The sequence below is a fragment of the Catharus ustulatus genome, chromosome 1 (genome assembly GCF_009819885.2).
Source record: "Catharus ustulatus isolate bCatUst1 chromosome 1, bCatUst1.pri.v2, whole genome shotgun sequence".
Classification (NCBI taxonomy): Eukaryota; Metazoa; Chordata; class Aves; order Passeriformes; family Turdidae; genus Catharus; species Catharus ustulatus.
In genome coordinates, this window is record NC_046221.1 from 143,526,324 (window position 1) to 143,551,801 (window position 25,478).

General features: G+C 37.8%; 1 protein-coding gene across 1 annotated transcript in view; it reads right to left on the reverse strand.

The window, feature by feature from the left end:
- LOC116998851 (R-spondin-2-like) overlaps positions 1 to 25,478 on the reverse strand; it is a 103,320-nt gene that overhangs the window by 17,540 nt on the left and 60,302 nt on the right. Inside the window, exons 3-4 of the mRNA XM_033064987.2 lie at positions 22,957 to 23,100; positions 22,010 to 22,198 (exon numbers count right to left, since the gene is read on the reverse strand). Of these exons, the coding sequence (XP_032920878.1) occupies positions 22,010 to 22,198; positions 22,957 to 23,100 (333 nt within the window). The remainder of the gene's footprint in view (positions 1 to 22,009; positions 22,199 to 22,956; positions 23,101 to 25,478) is intronic.

A 25,478-nucleotide genomic window follows, 5' to 3' on the forward strand; every position in this document is an offset into this window, starting at 1 on the left:
TTAGATTAAGTGATCATAATATTATTTGTTTCCAACAAATACAATTCTCTGATCTTTAAACAATACATTATTTTGAAATACCTCTGATTTTATAAATTAGATCTGATTCTATAAATTAGATGACTGATTTATTTTTGAATATCTGGATAAACATACAAGTGAAATTTTTGTGAATCAAGACTTTCCAAGCCAAGTCTCAACTGTGAGGGATTTTTTATGATTAAGTATGAATTCCTGGAAAACATGGTTTATCATAGAAAAATTGGCAAAACTTTCACAGTATTTGCCCTAACAGGCGCCACTGTAATGGGCTGCAGATCTATGAATAGGCCAAGTACAGAAGCTAAAACTAACACTGAACAATACAATATGTTACTAAGTGGGAAGACAGGGTTTTCTTTTTTTAAATTATAATAGATGGGATTGATTTCATCCATAATTTACATAATGAACAACTTAACTAGCCTCATCTCATCATTTCTCAAAAACATTGTTTTGATAAATGATTCTCTTCTGAAATTTCATCTGGCAATGAAATTTTGGTCATCTTTGAAGAACTGATTTATTCTCTTCTTATGCTCAAGAATTACTACTTGGAAACATAATTGAGCTTTCAAACAACACACCAGATATAAGTTACTATCGCTAGCAGAATTTTGCTCATTCCATGCTGGCCATAAGTCTTGAACAATCACTGAAACTCAAATTTCACAAATCCTTAAAAGCCTATGTGCGTAATGTTATGGGCAGCAAGAGTCAGCTGGTGGCATCAGAATACAAAAACACGAAAGTGGCTGCTCTGGGTCAACCAAGGACCCACCAAAACCACTACTGCAGCAGTAGCCCAAAACTAACATGTCAGTAATAGCATAAAAGTAGGACAAAGACATGTACTCCCTTTCACAAGAAGCTTCCCTAACACACATGAGGCTTGGCATGTCCATGGCCATATGGAGGCACTCACTGCAGAAGGGATTGGAAACAGGAGAACATTTGCTGTTCTGCTGGAGAACATTTGTCCTGGTCAAAGCCTTGCAAGTGAAAGCCTCAGCCTGACCTTCCACCACTCAGGAACTTCTTTGCCACTTCATGATACTAACCCTGCAAGTCAGGCTTGGACCATGTAACTGGGACATCTGACTTAAAATTTTTCGACTGATAATAAATCAGGACAAACTCTTTTGCACAAAAGGGACAGCTGACTTTATATGAAACTCAAAAGTGTGAAATCTAGGCTTATTTCAAAAGCACAAGACATGGATTGAACATGTAAGTCTCACATGTATTTCCTGAGACATGAGAGATCCTAAACAACAAGGGAAAATGTGAACAGCTGTATGAGATTACACTGTAGGGAGTAAAAGAAAGAATGGAGGCACAGTTCACCATAACAGAGTTTTCAAGCTTATTATCTTATGCCCTGTATGCCAGGTCAATTCCTGACATGATAAGTCATTAATCTACTTCTTTTGTAATGCCAACTCATAGCATCATGTGGCCATCAAGATGATGCCACTTAAAACTGGTAGTTTCATAGTGTCTCATGAAAATGTGTGCATCACTCCATCCCTAATTTAAATGCATTACAAATCAGGCACATAGTGCCTGCATTTCAGTTATCTGAAGTTTATTATTATAAAAAATACTTCCATTTTTTGCATATGGTTTTCAAGCACCACAGTTCAGAAAGACTGGCCTGGGATAGTAGTTACAAAGCATAAAAGCATGTGAGGACATTAATTTCTGATAAAATGAATGGTTAAGACTCCTGTTATGACTACATCAGACAACACACTAGACTTCTATCACCTTCGGGAAAGAAAACAGAAAATTATTTTCACTTTGATTAAATGGAGTCAGAAAAGAAAAAGGCATCTGTTAATATTCTGTTCTGAGGCAAGCTTATTTAGAGAACTATTGTGTTAATGCAAATGGTAACAGCTTGTTGCAGATGTGCAGTAGAATATAATGCAGCCAAATCCTCTGGGCTTTTTGAAGTAAGAAACCATACACAGAAGACGTTGGTGTGCTTAATAACCATCATAAAAGAGAACGTTCAGAAGAGTGCCCCTTGCCTCAACACTGCAAATGTTCAGTTGTAAATGATATTTTGAGGAGGTTAAGGCATAGATTGACTCAGAAATCAAAGTCCAAGTGGTTAAGGGATTTCAGGATTCTGTATTGATATTTCAAGGCAGACCGAATCTTTTTACATTCTAGTCACTTATTATATTGATTTTAATTATTATAGTAGCAGAGAGACAAAGTCACTATAAAATGGGGAAATATTTTAGGATAGTAAGAAAGAGACACAAATGGTGCTAATGTCTCAGTTTTAAGAAAAGAGCATCCACAGTATAGCAAAGAACTACATTTTACTTTCAGTTACATCAAGTAAACTGCAGATATTTTCCTGACATTATATGTCTCACATAAGTTCTCACTGATTTTTTCCATAGTGCTTAGAAATTTTCTCTACAATCACCCTCAATGTTCCAGTGAGGTGTACAGCTCCCCATCAGTCATCTAGTCATATAAATTACCTTTCCCTGGTAAAGCAACAAACTAAAAATCTCAGGTGGACTAAAATATCAGGTTCTCTAAATTACATAGCACAAAAGCACATGTTATATCACTTTTTTTTAATAATGGAGAACCATGTAATTAAGAATAAAGCCATAAACTTTTAGCCCTGGTAATATGCTTGCTTTTTAAGACAATTAGTATAACAATTTGGATTAATTTACCACCACTTCAAATTTGAAATCAAATTATGCATAGCAGAGAATGGTTGAAGTTGAAAAGGACTTCGAGTTTAGAAAGAGAGGTCATCTGGTCCAACCTGCTCAAGCAGGAACCTTGCAGAGCCATTTGCCCCAGACTATGTTTAACTGACTTTGGAACATCTCCAAGGTGGAAGGCTCCACAAATTCTTTGAGCAACCAGTGCCAGCACTTGGTTGCCTCGCAGTGAAAAATGTTTCCTGATATTCAGAAGGAACCTCCTGTATTCATTTCATGCCCATTGCCTTGTTTCCACTCTGTTTTCAGGCATTTAAACACATTAGTAAGAGCCCCCTGAGTCCTCTCTCTATGCTGAACAGCTTTGCCTCTCTCTCAGCTCACCCTCACTTACAGCAGAAACACTCCAGTCCCTTCAATCATCTTCACTCAACCCTGCCTTGAGCTCTCTCCACTATGTCCATGTCTCTTGTGCTGGGGAGCCCAGAGGTGGACACACTACTCCAGCTGTGGCCTCACCACAGCTGGGTAGAGGGGAAGGATCTCCCTCATCCCATTGGCAACACTTCCAATACAGCAAAGGACACCATTAACCTTCTAGGCTGTAAAGGCTGTAAAGCCAGCACTTTGTTGGCTCAAATACATAAATATATTGAGATTTCTTATTTAAAGGTTAGATAAAAATATCCCATTCACTTGGAGTACCTGTTATACAAAATATAATATATACTCAGATTACCTAAATACAAAGAGGTATCATCACCAAACATCAAAATTATTGGGCAGACTGATAAAAATTATCACTCTAGATTAATTACATCAATTAATTTATTTTACACAGATTGAAAGGGCTTGCAAAATTGAAAGAGTGAATTATAGCATTAATGAGTAAAAAGACATACATAGTAGAAACCCCTGTTCATTGGAGGAAAATAAAGTACAAGCATAGGAAGCAGAATAAACCAGAAGAGTGAGGAGGAATAAAGCTAAACAGAGAGAAATGCATCAAAAATGAAGGAAGAAGAAAGCATGCAAGGGTTCAGAAATAGTTTTGGAAAGTGCCAGAAGTCTGGTCGTCACTAGACACAAGCAATACCATGACAGAAGAAATTTTGACATGTTGATATTTTGGTGAATTTATATTTAGTGATGTTTCTTGTAATCATTCAGTAAATAAAGTAATTAATAATTTAATATAATGCTTTTAAAATTAAATATTGTAATTATTTTTTGGAGGGCAGAAAACTCACACCATTATGCATGTCTGCTAAGCTCAGCAACTTCAAAAAGGGAGGTTTTGGTGAAGCTACAACAACTTCATGAATACTTGAAATTGTGATTTTCTATATGCACTGTGGTGGCACCTGTGTAAGAGTACATGTGTCTTTGAACAAGCATCCTGAGTGGAGAGTCACTCCATCAAACAAGAATATCAAATCTTGTCTCAGTACAGGATTGAAAAAATGCACATGATTTGAATGGAATATTATGAAATACTACGAATATTCTTTTTCCTCAAGGATCTTAAGAAAACATATCAAATTTTTTGTGGTTATGTTAGAGAGCTAAATTTTTTTAAAAATACCCAGAAGTAGAAATGCCCCAACAAAAATGCACAGTGTGAGCAATAGCTATGTCTCCTCTCCAACTGTATTATTCCATTGAAAATCATTTATTTTAGTAACCAAGAATTGGAGTTCTAGGGTTATTTAGTAGCCACATCTTGACATTTAGAAAAATAGCTGTATATCAAGTATCACAATTTTACACAGTGCAATAACAGCATAATCACACAAAACAAAACACAATCCATTAACCACAATCTGAATATTTTCATATATTTCTGCAATTCCTACTTTTAGCCAGTACTGGAAGCTCCAAAATCCTGGAAGAAAATTTGTTCTTATGGCATGATTTTGGAAGATTTTACATTCCTTTTTAATGGTAAGATAAATTAAATAATGATCAAGAACTTTTTGCAATGATATGGAAAGCTAAATATTCTTGAGGTCATGGCTAGGATTCTAGGACTGCATTCAAAGACATACTGTGCTACCATTATTCCAAACTAATATGTAATTCACAGGTAGCTACAACACAAAAATCTCTATCCTTCCATTCCATCCCTTGATTTAAGCCTTGAAAAAATAGGGCATTAAATACTCAAAAATAAATAGTGTATATTTTCACTGATATCAAGAAATTCCAAGAATAGTGCAACAACATTTTTAGTGCCAAACTCTTTCAAACTCCCATTTCTAAACCAGTAAGGGAGAGCTCCTTGCGGGGTGTTCAGCACATCTGACCACTAAGTTATTTGTCTCGTTTGGGCTGATATGGACAACTGTAACATAGTCAGAAGTATTTCATAAATTAGGACACTGCTTCTGAGGAAAACAAGAAAACATGATTTTATGGGGCTATTTTATAATCTAGCATTTTATAATCTTGAAGTTTAGTGTGGAGAAGTATAAGACTACAAAACGCTCCCAGCACGCCCTGCAGGACTGTTTCTCTGGGCAGAAAACACTAACTTTATGATGAACACTTTCCCAAGGCCCTGAGGGACTTAGAACAGTGAGTCCATCAAGAAGTCAGTAAGGCATTTTTATAAAAGCTGAAGGAAACTTTGAACACACTCATCCCTCTGAAAGAATACTCTGCAGCAGCCAAAGCTCAAAAGTGCTCAGCACTCCGTAGGGCATGATAATAACAAAACTGTTATGGAACAAGTTTTTGAAAGCCTGAACAACAGTAGTTGTGTATTAAAAGAAACACCAATAGTGAAAGATTAAAATTATTCTAGCTGCAAGCATCTTCTGGAGTTAGGAAATACCAGCAAGCCTGGAAGAACACAAACACTTTTAGTTCTGTGCATGTACAACCCACACGTTTTATTATTAATATTATATCAAAACAGATGCAATTGTCCCAATCTTTCTAATATGGGGGTGTTAGCTTTTTGGGATAACACAGCAAGCTTGAAGCATAAATGAAAACATGATATATACCAAACTTAATCAGTAAAAATCTAAGCACACACAAAATCTAAGTGCCTATATCTTAGCTAAATGTGTTGAGTGGCAGAAAAATAAAAGCAGAATGATAAATGTTGGCTCTTGAGGTACAGTCACTCAGACAAAAATGTTTTTACATTTTAACATTATATACACAGTTAGATACTCCATTTCCTGGTATTTTTCCATCAAAATAAAGCTAGACTGTAATAAACACCATATGAAACAAGCAATATTTAGATTTGATTTTTATCATCATTATTTTTATAAATTTGGCACAAAAACACTCCAAAACTTTCAAACTAGGCAAATTACCTCTTGCATTTATCATCAGAAGTGTAAGATCACCATAAGTACTATTTAGCTCCTTTTTAACAGAAAAATGTGTTTGCTAGCAAAGATGAGATTATGGAGCTGGTCTAGTATTAACTTCTGCCAAGCATAAACAATGCTTCTCTGAGTTACTACTGACTCATATGGTTAATGGCAGTAACTATTATCACTTCATTTTCTGTAAAATGGCTGAGGTTTGACCCTTGTGACAACTCATGCCTGTTAAACAATCAGCAAGTGCTTGCTTTCCAGATCTCATACCTGAGGTAGCAGGGTGACATCACTACCCTTCAAGAGCCCTTTAAAATGAGTTTGTCTCATTTTAACTTGTGCTTAGCTGAGCACCATATTCATGGGAACACTGCTGTAATAGGACAACTTCAATCAACTCAGCTTTGAAGAGCACAAGCAGCACATTTTAGAAGAAAGCTATGTTTTACTAGCAGAGTGTAAATATAACTGAAGTATTTTTATCTGAAGCAGGAAATTGCTGTGCTTAATACAGGATTTGGAAAGTCTGACTATATCACAACTGGGTTTAGTGCAATCTCTTTTTGGACACACAATTATACCTATTCAAGACAAATGAAACTGCTGACAGGAACCAAGGAAGTGAATTACCAGCTATTATTTTGCTCAGTCACAATGCATTGCATTAGCTCATTTTTTAGAGCTTAATAGAGAATATGAATTTCTAATCTTCTCAAATTAGCATGCCAGATAGTGCATTGAAGTGTTCCTTCACTAATAACACTTGATGTTTTGCTGCTGACTAGGTTTTACGTAAATATCATGAAAACCAAATGTTTTCACAAAGAAATACATCAGAGTTTTCACATGAATACCTAAGTGAGACAGTGTTTCAGCAAAAACTGAAACTCTAAACCAGCACTTCTAAACATGTTTCTTTTAGGGCTGGATGTCAGGTAAAATTTTGACAACTACATTGAGTCAAAAATCATAAGCCGGTCAAAAGTAAAATTTAAAACCACTGGATTTTAATGGAATAATTAATTTCCAGTGCTTTTCATTTAATTTCTGGTGTTGAAACATTCAAAGTGTCCATTTTCTCTAACTTTTGCCTGCAGCTATAAAGACTGGAAAAACAGCTAAAACATTAGAAGTGTTATTATGTGGTGGTTCCAGCAGCTGAGCTTTAAGAAATCAGGAAACTGCTGACAAAAATTACTCAAGAAAGCAATACAGGGAACTATCATTAATCTCCTCATTACTACTTTATTCTCTAAATCATTTTAGGAAGTAATAAGGTAAAACCTTTTTATAACAATTCCTGCAAGTGATACATGGTAACTTTCACAGTTCAAAGAGTTCTGCTGAAGGAAGCACCTGAGCTTCCTCACAGGGTCCACAAGGAACAAATATTTTACAGATTTCAGGGTATTTGCACCTTTTCTTTGGCAGCTGAAGTATTGCCACACTGACAGAATTGGAGTTTCAATCTCAAAAAAACCCCTGTCTTTCCAAAATCAGGAGTTTTTGGTTGAGGAAGAAGAAAAAAGTTTGCACATGACACTCTTCTCAGAAGGCTTCTGCTACTCTTTTGTCTGTTATTGTATTAGAACAAGACAATTTTAAAAATCACTGTAAGTGGTACAAAAGGTAAACACACCAATTCAATTGCTATTGAGCTGACAGGAAGCCTCTACCAATTCTAGAGAATTTAAACAATAACTGTGCAAATTTTTGGTTCACATAGAAAAATAAAACTCCTGTCAATAGATCCATGCCCTTCTTTAATAACCATAAATGATGATGCAGAGATGCTGACTTGAGAAACTGTCTAAAAAAGAATAATAATTTTTAAGTGGTTGTTTTGAAGCATGTTGCTCCCAGTTTTGAAGTGCACGCACTGGTGCAGTTATAACTCAAGTCCAGTAATACATTTAAGCTTTTATTCTATACTCAGTTGAGGAAAGTGAATCACTTTTTGTGGGTTTTTTATTATTTCTTCTAGGACAACCTTCGCTGAATTGCTCAATGAAGAAGGACATAAGTTATATTTTGGCTCCAGTCACTTTTAAATTCTGAGATCCCATTACTTCATGGAACAAGCAACAATTACAAAACAGATAGATTTGCTTCTCATTTAATCCAACCAAGCAATTAAACTTTTCTGGCTTTCATGGGAATTCTGATTTTTGGCAATAACCCTCAAGAAGTTCACACTCATCAATGCTATAAGAGATTAATAGCAACTCATCTATAAAACACCACCAACCTATTCCAGATCAGCATCTCACCCAAAGAACTAGGAGGTGAATGCTTTATAAACTCGAGTCACAGTTTGAGATATTGTAAATCTATGACACTGTAATAAAAGGGGGAGAAAGTTCCCCTCCAAAGAAATTTAATTACTTTTATCTCTCTGAAAAAAAAAAAATTCAGATGATTGGAAGAAAACGAAAAGTAAAATATTATTATTTCACAACATACTCCACCCAAAAAAACATTATTCTGGAAAAGACGTATGAATCAACTTTTTTTTTAGGACTTGAAATTTGAAGAACAATTACTTATTTAATTAAAAAAAACTCCAGTTGAAAGAACTATTCAGCATGTTATAAGACCTCTCAAAACACTATGCTGTTTTTTGGGTCATCTCTGTTTCTGAGTTCTGCAGAAATAATAAATCCTCTTCTCTTTTTTCCTTGCCACAGCTGCAAGAAAAAAATGAACTTTATCTCCCAGGATTTTTCCATTTATATGTCATGGACTCATGATCCACTGGCGTCCCCTGTTCTCAAAAGAGGAATTATTACAGCCTACGTTCAAGCTGGCACTGGATTGCAGACACGATTAACAGAGTCTGGGGGCAGAATAATCATGTACTGAGTGCTGGGAATTACAGCTGATGGCATCTATTCATCCCACAAAGAACATATACAGAATCATTTCCAGTGACTATTAAAAATTGATTCTGACCTTACATCAAATGTCAGTAATTTGTATTATCACACTGACACAATCTGCAATGATCTTGAAACAACTTCCTTTTTCTTCACACTCACCTCCCTTTATTTTACCACAGTACTTTCTTTTAGCTGGAAACCTCCCACCAGTTGTTCCAGTTGCCTAACAAGAGCAATGACCTGAAGCCTGACACAGGACTTGCTCAGTAGGTTTTTTTTCATCTGTCAAGTTTTTATGGCCCAGAAATTTTTTCAGCCATCAGTTATCAAATACAAAGTCTTTTTTCCTGTTGTAAATACACTCTAAGAGTCCTCCTCATATATCACTCTTAGTGCAATATGGCAGAGTTGCAAACTGATTTTTAGTGCCTCTCCCCTGCACAACGTTTTGCAATGCTTAACATTATCTCCCATATTTGACCAAATTGTGATTTTTCTTTGCAAACCCTAACAGAAGTTTTTCCTCTTGTTCAGATGTTATAAGGAACAGATGGTAAATGAGGAGGTAACAAAATAATCTGGTCCATAAATTCAGAGCAAAAATAAAAGCCGGAATTTAACCATCTTTTCGGTAGTTTATAACTAACTTTGTTTTAGAAACCCTTTAAACATTTGTCATGTCAAGTAGTAGATAAATGTAGCAACTTTGTCAGTATTGAAGAAACTATAGTAGTATAGATGCAATCTAGCTTCAGGGCAGCCATGTTAGATGTGATCAAAGCTGCTTGGCACTTGCCTGTAGTCAACAGCTAAGGTTTCATTGTGCAACTTTAAAAGCAATGAATTAAAAGAGTTTGACATTTTTTATGGTATTCTTTCTACAGTGCTGAACTTTTTGTATAAGTACAGTTGGCAACGCACCCAAAATGTCTACATTTGTATCTGAGAGAGAAGTAGAATAATTTAAGAGTTGGCTGCCATTTTCATCAGGAGTTACTCTAACAAGTGCCATGGTGTTAACATGGGATATTGATGTCATTGGAAATCCCTGTGCTCTTTATGTTCCATGACAGCTCAAGCAGCTATGTTGGAGTTGCAAGTCATGCCCCTTGTTTAAACTAAAGTTTGTAATACATCTGACATGAGGTAAAGCACCTGCTTTGGTGTCCTACTTCTGCTGCTCTTTGCAACTAAATACCACTGACTTGGTACCAGGTTTGCAGAAGTGATCACACTTATGTTCATGATCAGCTATGAATGCCAAGGAATGCTCACAGGAAACCAATAAAAGGCTTAAAATAGATAAATATATCAACAGCCAAGATAATACAGTTGTGTAAGTAGAATAGTCTTAAAACATCATCGAAAAGCTTGTTATTGTGTCTGCAATATTTCTACACAGTAAAAGATGTGCACAACATAAGACTGAAGTGTCAGACTTGAAGGTACTGTGCAAGACTGTATAAACTCAGCCCCATTTGAACCCAACAGCCTTCTGCCTGGTTCACACCTCATAAAGAAACACAAACTGATAGATTCTCATATTAAATGGCAAAGATGATGTAAGACACTAACTCAGTGGACGACACTTTAAAACAGACTTTTGGGACCCCTTCAAAACCTAAACAATGCTAGTTTAGACCACAAAATAAATATGTCTAAGATAGAGGATTTCTTTCTCAAAAGCGCCCTGTATTGTGTTCATAATAATTAGTACTACTTCTGTGTTTGGTGCAGAATGTTTATACTGACAAAGGGAAAATATTGAGATATCTCCCTGGTATTGCATTGCTCTTTACATGTTACTACTCATTTTAGGCTAATTTATTCTTAAGACTGTGCTCAGAAAATTATTTACACCTACTTATTTTTAATGGGTGCAATACCATGTAATATCAATGCAGAATGGGGATGTTCTGTCCATCATGAGAAATTCTTGCTTTCTCTCACTCTTCTCCTATGCTCAGGTTCCCACTCCTTTACCAAACACTATCTGCAGAATCTGAATCCAAACACTATCTGAAGAATTTTTTTTTAGTTCTTCAGAATGAACCAGGAATTCAAAGTGTTCAAGAGGAAGATAATCTCTGAGGTATAAAGCAAAATGTACTACAGGACTCAGTTGTGCCCAAACTTTCCAATCTGAAATAAAATTATCTTACATTATTTCAGAAAGCTCTAAAAGACAACAACAACAAAAAGACAAAACCAAGCAACAATTAAAAAAAAAAATAGTAGATCTGTTCTTCCATTCCCCTTCTACTACTGCCTTTCTTCTGCTGTGCAGGAGAGGTAAAGATGCAGGCATATCTAGGAGCTTTCTGTGAAGGACTTTCACTGTACAGCCCTAAAAATCAGGGCAGTTGACTCCAGCTTAGTTCTAGCACTCGTGGTCACCCAAGTGAGAGCAGCTGGGGAGATTGTTCCTTCACATATTCCCTCTTGGTACTCCCCCTTCACTCCTCTAGCTGTCTGCTGCAAGTTAATTAAATTAAATCTGGCCTGCAGCAAAGTACTGGAAGCTGCTGCATTTATGCATCAAGCAGTGTGCCCTTCCAGTTATTGTGAGCCTCTCTGTAATAATTAGACAGGAATAAATCCCACAAGAGAATGAGTCCCCCAAGTTAGCATTCTTGATCTATGCACCCGCAGAGCAAATCAGAGTTCTCCACCCCAAACACAGTACCTCACGACCTGAAAACATTATATCTGCACAGCACCATGCCAGATCTAATAAATCGTGTGTCTCAGCAGGGACCATTAGCTCCTGCACAACATTATGCTGACACTTTTAAACTCTCCATTTTTTAAGCTACTTTATGCAGCATTGGCTTAGGAGTCTCTGAACTACACATCACTGTAGAATTGCACACTCTTTGTCTGATTATAAAAGGCAAGGGAAACCATTCAGTGAATCAGCATGTGTGAACAGGCTTTACCTTCTCCCATTGGCTACAAAGCCATTAATTATGAACCATATGTCTGTACCTCCATGATGTTTTCTGCCTAAAGAACCAAAGCTGAAGAAGCATTCCCTCTATTTCTGGGATGTTTTCCTCTCTCCTTCTCTTTCCTGAATTCTTTACCCTCCACATTGGTGTTCTCTGGCTGTAGGATATGAAGTGAACAACTTCTACTGAATTCACCTGAAGCTGGGAGGCTCCTGTCTTAGGCTGCCTCAGGTTGCTACAAACTGTCAAGCAAGCAGGACACAGAGCATTCAAAATGATTCTCCAGAATAACAAAGCTTTTATCAAGGGTAGAGATGAGACATCACAATTACAGCAATGTAATGAGTTTCTACCCTGACAGTCAAGCAGCTGCCATTAGCTTGTGCACACTGCTGGTACTGCAAGTGGGAGGGTGATCTATACTTAGATAATTTGCATTGGTACTGGACAAGGAGTACTGCTCCTGATGGGCACAAATGATCATTGATAGCAGTGACACCAAGACTGGAGGAAACCTGGGATGCTGTGATCACACACTGGTGGAGTTTGTAGTCCTGAGCAATGTGGGTCAGGCAAAGAGAGAAGCTGGGACCCTGAATTTTAGGAAAGCAGAATTCCAGCTGGTCAAGGAATTGGTCAATAGGATCCCCCAGTCCTATTTCTATTAGTCAATAGAAACCCTTGATTTCCCCCCAGGAAACTACCCTCTGGGACAAGGGGGTAGAAAAGAACTGGTAGAACTTTAAGGACACTTTCCGTAGAGCACAAGAGCTCACAATTCCCAGGTGTAAGAAATCAGAAAAGGAAGGCAAGAGAGCAGCATGGCTGAGTCAAGACCTACTGGTAAGAGTAAAGGGCAAGAAGGAAATGCAGAGGCAATGGAAGCAGGGCCAGGTGTTCTGGGAGGAATTTAGGCACTCTGCCTGGTTTTGTGGAGATGCAGTCAGGATGGCCAAGGTACAGCTGGACTTAAACTTGGCATGGGACGCAAAGAATAACAGGAAGAGCTTCTACAGGTGCATCAGCCAGAAAAGGAAGGTCAAAGAAAGTGTAACCCCTGATGAGCAAAACTGATGAAACTGGTAACAACAGATGAGGCAACAGCTTTTTTGCCTCAGCCTTTACCAGCAACCTCTCTTCCTACACCACTTGAGCAAATGGACTGGAAGACAAGGAGAATGAAATTCATCCAACTGTAACAGAAGATCAGGTTCATGACTGCTCAAAGATGTAGCTGATATAGTTGCTAAGTCCCTCTCCATGATGCCTGAAAAATCATGGCAGTCAGGTGAAATACCAGGTGACTGAAAAAAGGGACTTACTATACCCACTTTTAAAAAGCGCAGGAGGCAGAACTCGGGGAAATACAGACCTGTCAGCTTTACCTTTGTGCCTGAAGATACCATGGAACAGTCAGGATGTGGCCCTTGTACCAATGCTGTGTATACAAATATTATCTGTACAACCTAATTGGTTTATTACTTAAGGAGAGACTTCTGTGCAAAGAAAGCCTTATTGAACCTTTAAAAACAGAGAAAGGCTGATTGCTCTCTAGTCATGCCACACCTGAGGCAGGTGGCTCTCCATATCTACCATACCCAGGCTTGTGGTTTGGCAGAGGGTATGCAGAGAACTGTGCCTAACTGATTGATCCTGAGGGAGGAACATACAATCTCAGGCAGGTGAACTTTTTCTGGTTTCTCTACTGTGACTGAAATGGCTGACAACATAATGTACAAAAACAGCTCTTTGGTCAAGAATTACAAATGAGTATGTATATGGCTTTCCCTCCTACAAGTGGATTGTGGTTTCAGAATGAGCAAGAGACAAAAGCCAACAGGAGTTACTTCACAAGGGTATGCACAATAAAATCCATCAAGTACCTTTCATGGACAAATTCAATCTGTGCACTTGGATCAGGCACAGCTCTTTTCAGTATTTGTATTTCCTTGTGGATTAGCAGCTGGCTCTTCTTCAGTACTTTTAAACAACCCTGAATTGTATAATTACCATGGGACCATCCTAACTCGTACTCTGGTAATTTACGAGGATTTACACTCTGGTACACTCAGTTATTCATTAAAAACAGATAACTCCCATAGGAGACACTGCATCACTCAATACTCATGCTACTTCTGAAATATGGTGTACTTAAAGAAACACACATGTTAAAAGTATTTATCTGGTGTAAGATATAATAATGGCAATAGATGAATAAATTGTGCATATAACCTTTTAATGATTGGGAAAACTTTGTTAATGTTGTCCAAGAAATAGTTCCTATTACTTTAATTAGAAAGGAGGATTGAAGGAGTATTTTCATAAGGAAGGGAAAAATTCACTTGAGTTGGCTTTTCTGCACTGCTAGTAATTCCCTTGAAAGCCTTTAAAAATAAGTTGAAAATGAATCCTGTCAATATGATAAAACAATACATAAATTTCCAAAGGCTGAATCATCCTGATAAAGTAGGTACAGTTAAAACCTTTTGCTCAGTATATGTAGCCCATTACAAGATATGCTTTGGTCAGTGGTACTGAAGAGGAAAACTAAAACAGAAATCAAATTACCACAATGCTTTTCTACAAAAGTGTTTTGCTAATGTCATTAAAGCTACCGTCTACAGGTCACTTTAGACAGATTTAATTTCTATTTTATGCATTTTTAAATTCTGCTCCATTCAAAGAGACTGAAGTCCCTTAAAAGCTTTAAAATGTAATCCATCAGTTAGAAAAGCAAACCAAAACCACACTTCACTACAACAGCTCTCTGAGGAAGTTTAGGTTAGTTATGTCTATCTAAGCTAAGCTACAGGTTTCAATATAAATAATGCATTATTGCACCACATTCACACAAACTCACAAATTTTAATAATTACAGTTGTAACCCATAGTAACATTTATCCAGACAAAAATGGCAAAAAAGTTTTGTAGGAACACAGTGAAATAGTAGCAAGCTGCCTCAACTACCTCCAAGAACAACCATCCTATTTTCAAGGAAAATACAAACCAAACACTGAACAATTACCTAAATTGCCTGAATCTCAGAAGGGTTATTTTCAATAAGTGTTGATATTTTTTCAGAGCACCTAATTTTTTAACTGCTTATGTTAACTGACCTGATTCCAAACACGCAGAAAAAGGAGAAAAAGGACGAAAATCAGTCAGCAGCTATATCTTGTTCACAGAGCTTTAAGAGCCACCTCAACCCCTCCAAGGAATGTGATGCAATCTAGCAGCAGGAAAGAGGAGGCATTCCTGCAAAATCTGCAGGAATGGATATTATTTGGTTTCAGAATTGAACATGACTGCTACTCAAACTGATGTTCAAGTTTACGTGGCTTATAAAAACTATTTCTAACTACTTTTCAAATATGAGTCCAATTGGATTGCATTTTCTCTTTAGAAAATAACTAAGGAATGGATTGCTACCAACAATAAAAAGAAAAATAACAGCAATGGTTTAAAAGTCAGAGTAAGTTTATACTTAAACTCATTTTAATGAATATGAATCAAATGCATGTGTAATACAGCTATTTGCTCTCTTAACCCAAAAAAATGCAAAGAAATATCCATGTAATTTTTTGTTTCTAAGAAGGAAGATTATAGAAAACATGATACTTTAATGCAGAAAAGAAAAATCCGTTTCTTGCTTGATTTGAGTTACTTTATAGTATGCAGTCACCTGAGAGGTACACTGCCTAACTTTTACCTGCAAATCTAAAAAGCATCAGGTATGGAAGTGCTCCAGTACAAACGCATGCATGCGTGTACATCTAACTGTCAAGGAATACAAATGTCATGAAAACATTACGACAAATTTATTTCTGTATTTTCCCCTTTGAAGCAAATACAGACAACAATTTGTAAATCATCATCTCTGAAATAAGCATATAAAGAGGAACAGAACTAAGACCAAAAAAGGGAGACTCTTTAATGTCTGAGGATTGTGAGAGTGATGGCTAATCCTGGTTTTCTCACAATTGACCTGATTTAAGCAGGAGGTTGGATTAAATGACCTTCTGTGTTCCTTTCCAACCTGAAAATACTTGTGATTTCATTTTCACTTTTTTTATTGTTACCAAACAGAGATGAAAACATTTCTGCTCTTCTTAGAAGCTGGTACAAACTTAATTGACTATTGATGATAACTACAGCTCCTGCCTATGAGCCTTAATTAAAATACATAGTCTAGTTGCAGGCACTCACACTGAAATGAGAAATGAGCACCATTATGTGTTTCATTTTCTTCAGGGTCTAGATTACCTTTACAATTAGTTTTCACTCTCTGCAGTCCCTTCTGAATGTGATCAGCTGAAGGGTAGAACAAGACCCATATTTTAATACTTGCAGCACAACCTTCTCTGTACAAAGTAGATGTTGACAATCCAGACAAGCAGAATCTGCAGCTGACAAAGGCCTGTTTCCTGAACAAATGTACTAACAAGCATGCCAGGCTCTGATGGTTCAGCCACACTGTAAAACAGTTCTTGTTTCCTGGAAAGCCTCCAAAATACATCAGACTACTGTTTTGTGCTTTCTTGCTCCCACTTATTAGGTCCTTCACAAAATACGCAGAACGGCCATCAACTAAAATACTCACAAAAAAATTTCTCATTACCATTGCTTTCCCACCTGGCACTGTGCAATTAAGTGTTTTGGTGGAGTTTATTTTTTGTAAACTGATGCTGAAACAGGTCAAAATGCTCAAAAGACTGTGATCAACTGCCTGATCACAGAGATCATTCATTGAGTTCTGGTATTATACTTATTTTGACTGTTTTTTATTTCACACTTAGGAAGAAAAGATTCATTGTAGCTGAAAGGAACCCCATGAAATTCAACAATGTGCAAAGTCCTCCATCTGGGAAGGAAATACTCCATTAAAAATTTGGGCTGGATATGGACTGTCGGGGGAACAGCTCTCCTGGGAAGGTCCTGACGAAACTTGAGCTAAATGTGTGCCAACTTTGTACCACAGCAGCAGTGATCACTGCCTTCAATCTGCTGACCTGTTAAAACAACGTGACAGCAGATTAAGGGAAGTGATCATCTCCCTTTGTATGACATCCATCACACCACATCTAGAATACCATGTGCAGCTTTGGGTCCCCCAGTTCAAGAAAAGAAAAATACTGATAGACTTTGGCCCAGCATCACCAGCATGGTCAGGAGCTGAAGTGTTTACCCTGTGAAGAGAAACTGAAGGAACTGGGTTTGTTGAGCCTGGAAAAAAGAAGGCTCTGGTGACCTAGAAGGATTTGGGGGTGCTGCTGTATGAGAGGCTGGACATGGGCCAGCAGTGTGCATTTGCAGAAGTATTAGTTTGGCATAGAGTAATAATCAAGTTTCAGACAGCTTGAAGAACTGCAGTCTGAGGGACACTAAAATAGCAGAGGGCTGCTTTGCCTGCTTATGTAACACTTAACATGAAAAATTAAATCTACCTGCAGGTTCCTGGAGTGTACAAGCAAAGAGGAGCAATTACTGAGGGAAATATGAGAAATGTACAAATAAGATGTACAAATAAATATTTATAGTAAATATACGGGAAAACATGAAGAGAGCAAGATTTATCAGTCTGTTGTACATTTCTGACTGCTGATTTCCCCACTGGTTTTCTGAATTCTGTTTTCTCTCTTCTTGAAGGAGGAGAAAACTCATTATCAGGAAGAGACCAGCATGGGTAGAAGGTGACCTGAACAATCCAAACCTCTTTTGTCTCCTCTCCAAGCCTCCTAAGACTAACCTCTCAAAGTAGAATTCACATTACTGTCAAGCCACAGGGTAACTTACATAACATTAACAGATATACAAGTATGACATTTCCATACAGTAATAACAGTTAAATCAATAACCACTGAAACTAAGAAAATATCTCTAAGTAACAAATATGAAATCAATGTTATTCTTTTGTTGCTGGCTTCAGTAGGAAAGAAGTTAAATCATCTTTCACTAGTATTCCAGCTTATATCTCTACAACTCTGCAGATACTGAGAAAGTGATAAAGAAACAGGAGCTGGGTAACACCTCAAAAATATGAAACTGAAATAGTAGGAAAACAGAAAGTAACTCCCCTTCTACTGCAAATGCACAAAAATCTGTTTTGGATGTTTCCCTGTAGTGTGGACCATGAATAGCAACTTTAAAATATACAGAAGTAGAAAGCACATGACAAAAGCACTTTATTTGACCTTATTCTACCAAAAATATCCTTACTTCCTGTGCTCAGCTTAATCCATCACAATCTTCAATCATCTTAGCTGTATAATCCAATACTTATTCTCCACATTTGTGTGAGTTCATGTACTGAGAATATTAGGATGAAAGGATTTTTTAACAGCTTCTCAACTAATATTTACAGGGGATTATGGTTTTTCAGTCTCCCAGAAGTGCTAACCTTACAATTTTTTTCTCTTATTTCCTCAGTTTAAAAGTTCAGTTACAAAATTCCTAACATTAGGAAAACACCATATTTTTAAAGACACAGAATCTCTTCCTTTGCAGCCAGAACCTGTAACCTGTGTCTGTGCCTCCCACTATGTCACAGAGATCAAACAGGCAATAAAACATTTTGAGTGTCTAATGGGGCAACCTGCTAACTAAAAGATGATAAAGAAACAGGGTCATAGACCAGCCCTGTATGTAGTATAAATTAAAACATATTACAAAGCAGGAGCTGTGTAAAGGGCAGCCTCTGTGGTTTCCTCACCTGCAGAGATTACCAGGTCTGGGGAAGACTTACCCCAGGCACTTAAAATACCACTAACACTTTCTCAGGAGCTTCTTAGGAGAGAGAAAGGAGTTTATCCTCTGGGAGGTGTTTTCCATGATGGCCCAGAAACAGTATTAAACACTGTATTCAGTGTGGAGAATTCAAACCCGCAGTTTTGTACACATTTATTTTTATCTCTGAAAAGAGATGCAGGGAATTCCACACCATGGGAGGACAGGACTGTAATCTTTAGGATTTACTAGAGCCCATGAAAGAGTACTGCATTAAAGTACTACACTAAATTCATATTTGCAGCAACAACTTTCCTGATATGTGGTGGAAAAAAAAGCAAAGATTTGATCAGGGATCTTAATATAGAGACAATATGGACACTAGGCAATAAATATACTCACTCTCAGAAAAGCAACTGTGTCTTTGAAAAGACAAATTTGAGATGCAAATCTTTAAGCAGTGACCTGAATTGCTGGACAAGAAAATTTGAAACAACCTAAGCAAATATGACATAAAAAGATATGAATGTTTGATAGCTCCAAACTAACATAGTTACATGAGTATGATACAGTATTCTTGAATAATATGGCTCACTTAGACACACTTCTCAAATTATTTACAACAATTTGAATAATTTGTATCATAACTAAATTACAGTAAATTCACGAATACAAGCCGCACTGAGTATAAGCCGCATGGCCGGGTGTTGGTAAGCATTTCGTTTTTTGTCCATAAATAAGCCACACCTGAGTATAAGCCGCTCTGTGTTCGCAGCGAGGACCCGCGTGCAACAAAGTTGCCAAATAGTAACAGAACCGCGGCAGGGCAGGGTTTACTGGCTCGGCTCGGGCCATGAGGGCTCGGGGCTGCAGACAGGGCTGGGTGGGCCAGCTCGGCGCTGCCGCTCGGCGGGGATGCTCGGGGCCGGCCGCCGCCACCGCTGGGCTCGGTCACCCCGGCCCGGCACTGCCCCACGGCAGCAGGGGGGGGCACAGAGCCCGCCGGCACCTGCGGCGGCCATGGGAGCCGGGGATGAAGCCTGCCTGCTCCTGCGGCGGCAGCACGCGGGGACGGGAGCACCCCAAGCCACGGGGCCAAGCGGAGAGAGCTGTCCCTGCTTTCCCCGAGCCGCGGGGCCAAGCGGAGAGAGCTGTCCCTGCTTTCCCCGAGCCATGGGGCCAAGCAGAGAGAGCTGCCCCTGCTTTCCTCAAGCCTTGGGGCCAAGTGGAGAGAGCTGCCCCTGCTTTCCCTGAGCCGCGGGGCCAAGCGGAGAGAGCTGTCCCTGCTTCCCCCGAGCTGCGGGGCCAAGCAGGAGGGAGCTGCCCCGCCTTCCCCACCCCCTGTGCTGCCTGCACCGAGCAGCTCCACCTGCCGTGCAACAGAGTATCAATTTGTAACAACTGCGTAAATGCAGGGTTTTACTGGCAGGAGCTCGACTTTGCAGTTTGCACCGACTTGGTTTGCACTCCCAGGGTTGAAAATGTCAGAAAATTATTCACATATTGGCCGCACCTGAATATTAGCCACTTTCACGGTATGAGAGCAAAATTTTGGTCAAAACAGTGCGGCTTGTATTCGTGAAATTACTGTATCATGACTAAACCCACATTTCTCCTTGCTAGGAGTTTGGATAGAAGCTGGATGCTGCATCCACAAAATAGCTCCCTTTATACACACTGAGTACCTAAATGACTAAGTTTGTACCACATGAAGCTGAATTGCAAAAATCCTGCAATTTTCTCAAATTTTCCACTATAAGCTAAACTGCCTGCATTTGAAGGCAAATGAGAACAAAGAAAGAAAAAAAAACACTGATTGGAGATTTAGTAGAACTTGACACAGGCCCCTTTTACTTCCTTTCATTTTAGCAGTAAAATACTTCCTCAGTTGATCTGATTACTAACCCCATTTGGGCTTCAGAGTCTATTAGGAGTAACTGGATCACTCAGCAGGCTGCAAGCACTAAGTGTAACTGCCTTGATGTAGAGGCAGCTGACTAACAAAGATACCATGACACACATACCATGGCAGCCCAAATCCGCCTTCATTTTTGCCTTTTCCTCTTGTTTCCTATAGAGATTCATTTTGTATGCTCCATTCCTGAGTGCCTTTGAGAAGTTTATTAGGTTGCAGATCGAGTGTGCTGTACAGGGCACCCCCCTACCACTGTGACTATGCCCTAGGTGTGCATCCATGTGTGCATGAATACAGGGACTGGGACAGGGAAGGCAAAGTACATCATGGACTGTCAACCTGGATAACAGAGAATCAACTTCATATACTCATCCAGAATGTCTTGCAACCCTAGAGACAAAAATGGTGCTTACAGAGATTTAACCCATATCCATAAGATAAAACTGTGTATAACATACATACACACTGGTAGGAAGAATGATCAAGCCAAGACAGACTTCTTCAACAATCCAAGAATACAAAGCAACTTAAATAAGTACCTTTTCTAAGGCTTTACCTTTTCTAAGTTGTTTCAGGTTTATCTTATTCATCATGTTAAAGTTTTCTTCAGGATTCTTTTCCCTGTATTCTTTTTTATTTGTCTGATTTCACAGTTGACCTAGCCAGCAGTAGGAGGTTGGACTAGAGATCTCTCAAAGTCCATTCTTTATTTAACACTGTGATTCCAGAAGGAATGGCATCTTTATCACCTGCTGATCACCCACCTCTCCTACAAATTTTGAAACCTGTTTAAGTGGTCAGGATACATACCTGAGAGGTTAAACTTTTCAACTTAAAAGATAACAGAAACTCTCTACCAGTGGAGTGTCAGTTTGGGGCCTAAAAACCAGCATTAGCATCGCTGCTTCAGTCTTGCAACACCATGATAAAGAAATTTGATTTTGTTTACTTGAGGGAATTACAATAGGCATTTTCATGCTGAAAATCTTGATATCTATCACTGTTCTATTTGTATCGTATCTATCATAGTCTGGTCTCACTCTACAATATTCAAAAGAAATAACATGTTCCAGCTAATAGTTCCAGCCAACAATGTGTAATTAACTTCTTTTAGTTTAAATACCCATCACACAAACACTGTGTGTGCCACCTGCATTATCTTTGCTGCCATGTGCAGAACAAGTTGTTCTTCCACCATCAGCATCAATTCCATGCTGAAGCCCAAACTGCAACCTGTTACAGTTCTTCCAAGAGGCTCCTCTTGGAAAAACCCTCAGTACCACACCAGGAAAAACCCAATTTCACAGACTGATCACTGCCATGCTGGGTGTTTCCCTGGAGTGTCACTATACAGACTAGAACTGATGTAGTATTGCTGCTTTTCAGTCTTGGCTGATGGAACAGAGACAAAATTTGGCCTTCAGCTCATAAAGATTATGCAGGCATGGGCTACACTCACCTCCTGGACAATGCCTCATGGCCATTTTACACCGTCTGGACTCTGCAATGGTTGGACATGGTATTGTGTCTTTTGCTGGCTTCTTCACTATTTGTCTTGTTCTCGTTTCCAGGCCCCACTTAAATCCACATGTTTTGTTATTTCTGCTGCAAGTTCCCCACTCACTCCATTGACCCACTTCACAGCCTTCTGATAAAGCAAAATAAAACACAAGTGAGCAATTCTTCTGGTTTTAGTTTTTTTTTTTTCTTTTTTCTTTTTCTTTTAATTGGAACACACTGTACACTGTTAGAAAGCAACACTCGACATTTTTACTATTAGCAGGTAAAAGCTAGAAACAAAATTAAAATCTCTTACAGAACCTGAATCTTTTTAGCCAGCATCAAACCAACCGAAAAGAAATCAGAATATCTAATGGTATGTTTGATATGTTATGACAGTCCCAAATATCGAAAAATTCTCCTAAAATAATTACTTCTTAAATAAATGACTTCTCCTAAAATAAATGACTTCTATTGTCTATCTAATATATAGATCCTATTTAGTTGTTACCTGGGTTTGAAAACTTCAGAAGTTCATATTTCTGTCATGAAAGGCAAACAATACTCTTGAAAGAAAGAGTATTTTCTGACATAAGTCTTGAAATCGTATGTATTTTGAGTTGTAAATCTTCAAACAATTCTGAGTTGCAAATCCTCATACAAGAAGATTTTACAGTTAAGAGAACAGAACTTCTTGATGCACAACAGAGTGGCATTACCAATGAAGCAGCATTTTAAAGTTTTGAAAAATTTAGTGGCATTGTCTGTAAAGAAATCAATAATAATTCATTGCTGAATATTTCCTGATAAGAAACACTGAACATCATCATGAATTAGTGCCATATTTGAATATGGCCATCTGGCAAAAGAGCTACCTCAGCAGCCCTGCTGTGCTAGAAGACTCACCCACACATTCCATAAGTTCTTCCAAGGCTGCAAATCCAGCGGGACATCCTCGGAAGCAGCGGCCTCGGTGCAAGTAAAAGCCAGTTTTGCACTTGGTACAAAAGTCTCTGCTAAAGCAGGAGTCGCAGTTTTCTATTCTGCATCCTAAATCAAAAGGGTCATAAGGAACAATGAGACAGCAAAGTTAGGGTAAGACTGAAAATGAAGGGACTTATGAAGCAATAAAATAGCAAAGCCAGAAATGCTATAATAGTGTGTCATCCTGAAATCCATCTCGAAATTAGAGGTAACGGTGTTTACCACATTTTCCTCTATGTCCTTCTAATCCTATTTTTTAAAATCAAACTGTAGATAAAACAAACCCCTAGTTTAATATATTTGAGTTAACAACATCCTTTTGGAGGAAGAATGTTCAGTATAAATTATTTTCATGTGTAAGTAATTTCAATGCAACAAACTATTTTGGGAAGTGTGCATGTATTATACGTACTGTCTTCAGTTTATAATTTATCACTGAAAGAAGGATACATTTTTTTTCTATGAGTTGACCCTATAAATAGCTGAGTGGATGCTTTCATGTAGCTTATCTGATGTCCATGTCTACATATATGCATGTGGAAAGCCTCAATGTTTCTGAATTTTACTCCTCTCTATTATTGAGAAACTTAAACCACAAAAAATAACCATTCTTAAACAACTAGGAGACATCCACCATAACCAATAGATAGGAAAAAAAAAAAGGCAAAACCTCAAAAAAAAACCAAACCAAACAACTATTGCCTTTCTGAAATACTGTATTTATCTGAAAATTTAAGAGGAATATCACCAGCAATAGATTACAGAGTCAGGTGTAGGCTCAACAGAAATATCCTATTCTATACTAAAACATGTCAACTTGGAAATTAACATTAATCAATGATCATATGTGTACCATATACACCCACAAAAAATACTAGGAAAAAATATATCAAAGATTAAAAAGAATAAGCCATTATATTTGGAAGAGGACATAATGATCATTTTATAATTAATTTTTTAAAAATCTAATTCTTCAGCTAACAAAATTAAATAAGCTACATTAACTGTATCCTCTCTTCAGCCATCTGAAGCTACAGCAAGAAGGATTTTTTATTCATTTCATCAACAATATAATAATAATTTTGGTCATTCTGTCACTCATTTATTCTTAATTCTTTTATAACGGGAAAAAAAAGCACAAACCATAGGGTCACTATTCTGAAATAGCAATTAGTATCTCCAATCAACACTTCAAATTTAGCCAATCTTTATGAAACAGATTTTAATATTAATTGTTGAACTTCAGCAGGCCAAAACGGGGCATCCCACAATATTTAAACAGTGTGTGTATGATTGTGCAAAATTCTTGGTTAGCAATTAAGAAAATATGAGGCTTTTTAGATCACATTTCTCATGGCATTGGACAACAAATAAGGTAGATGGAATGGAAAGAAAAATGTATATTTCATGTGGTGGTGACTTTTGCTTGGTGAAAAGGAATGTGAGCATCAGTTTGAAGCCTTGCCCTGACAAAGAGAACATCTGCTGGCTCTGCTTGGACACAACCACACATAACCTGAATGCTACCAGCTCCTGAGTCTCGCATTTTTCAAAGGGGCTTTTAAAAGTTCATACAAACAGCACAAATTTGGTTTCTTGCTCACACTTCAATTTATAGCAACTTCCTTAGAATAATGATTTCCACAAGGGTTGAACCAGTCCCTACAGAACAGGATCCTGGTCAATGTCTACAGAGTGACCCTACAAAGTCTCTTTCTGAGATTGATGAATTGCAAGACAAAACTAGGTGAGCTGCTCTGGAGATACTTAATTGCTAATCTGGTTTTTCACATTCAAGGAGTACTGCAAGTATTTTATTAAAAGCAATGTTTGAGTCAAACAGCCTATGTGTTTAAATATGTAGAAAAAACATTTGCCTCTTGCCCACCCACCTGAGACACTGGAAAAGACATCAAGGTTTTTACAAATCATGTAGTCCCAATGATAAGATGCAGAACAGAACATTAAAAGAAAAATCAGCATCTTGCAATCCTCCCTCACATCCAAGTGACACAACATTTTAAAACAACATTTTAACTATTGCTTTCAAAAAACATGTTGGGAGTAACATGCTAAAAGCTTTTCTGTTTGTGTGGAAGAGGGTCTAAAGGAAAACTTTCAACAGAAATTCCCCTCTGATATGATACAGACACTCTTGGCAGATGGAAGCCAGCCTCACTTTACATTGGGGATCCCCTCCATAGAACTATCACTATTTAATGTAAGTACCTATGTGAATAACCCATATTTAAACATTAAATGAACTAATAAATCCTATTTCAGTTCTGATCATATTTCAAAATTCCCATCTAGTTCATATTTTCTGCTTTACCTGCAATGCTAGTTTCCTTGTGTGTCACAGCAGAGTCCTTGAGATAATTATCTTTTAGAAGCTTTAGTAGGTGAAGGTTGGGTGGAGTGAAGGTTGAATGAAGGCTGGGTGG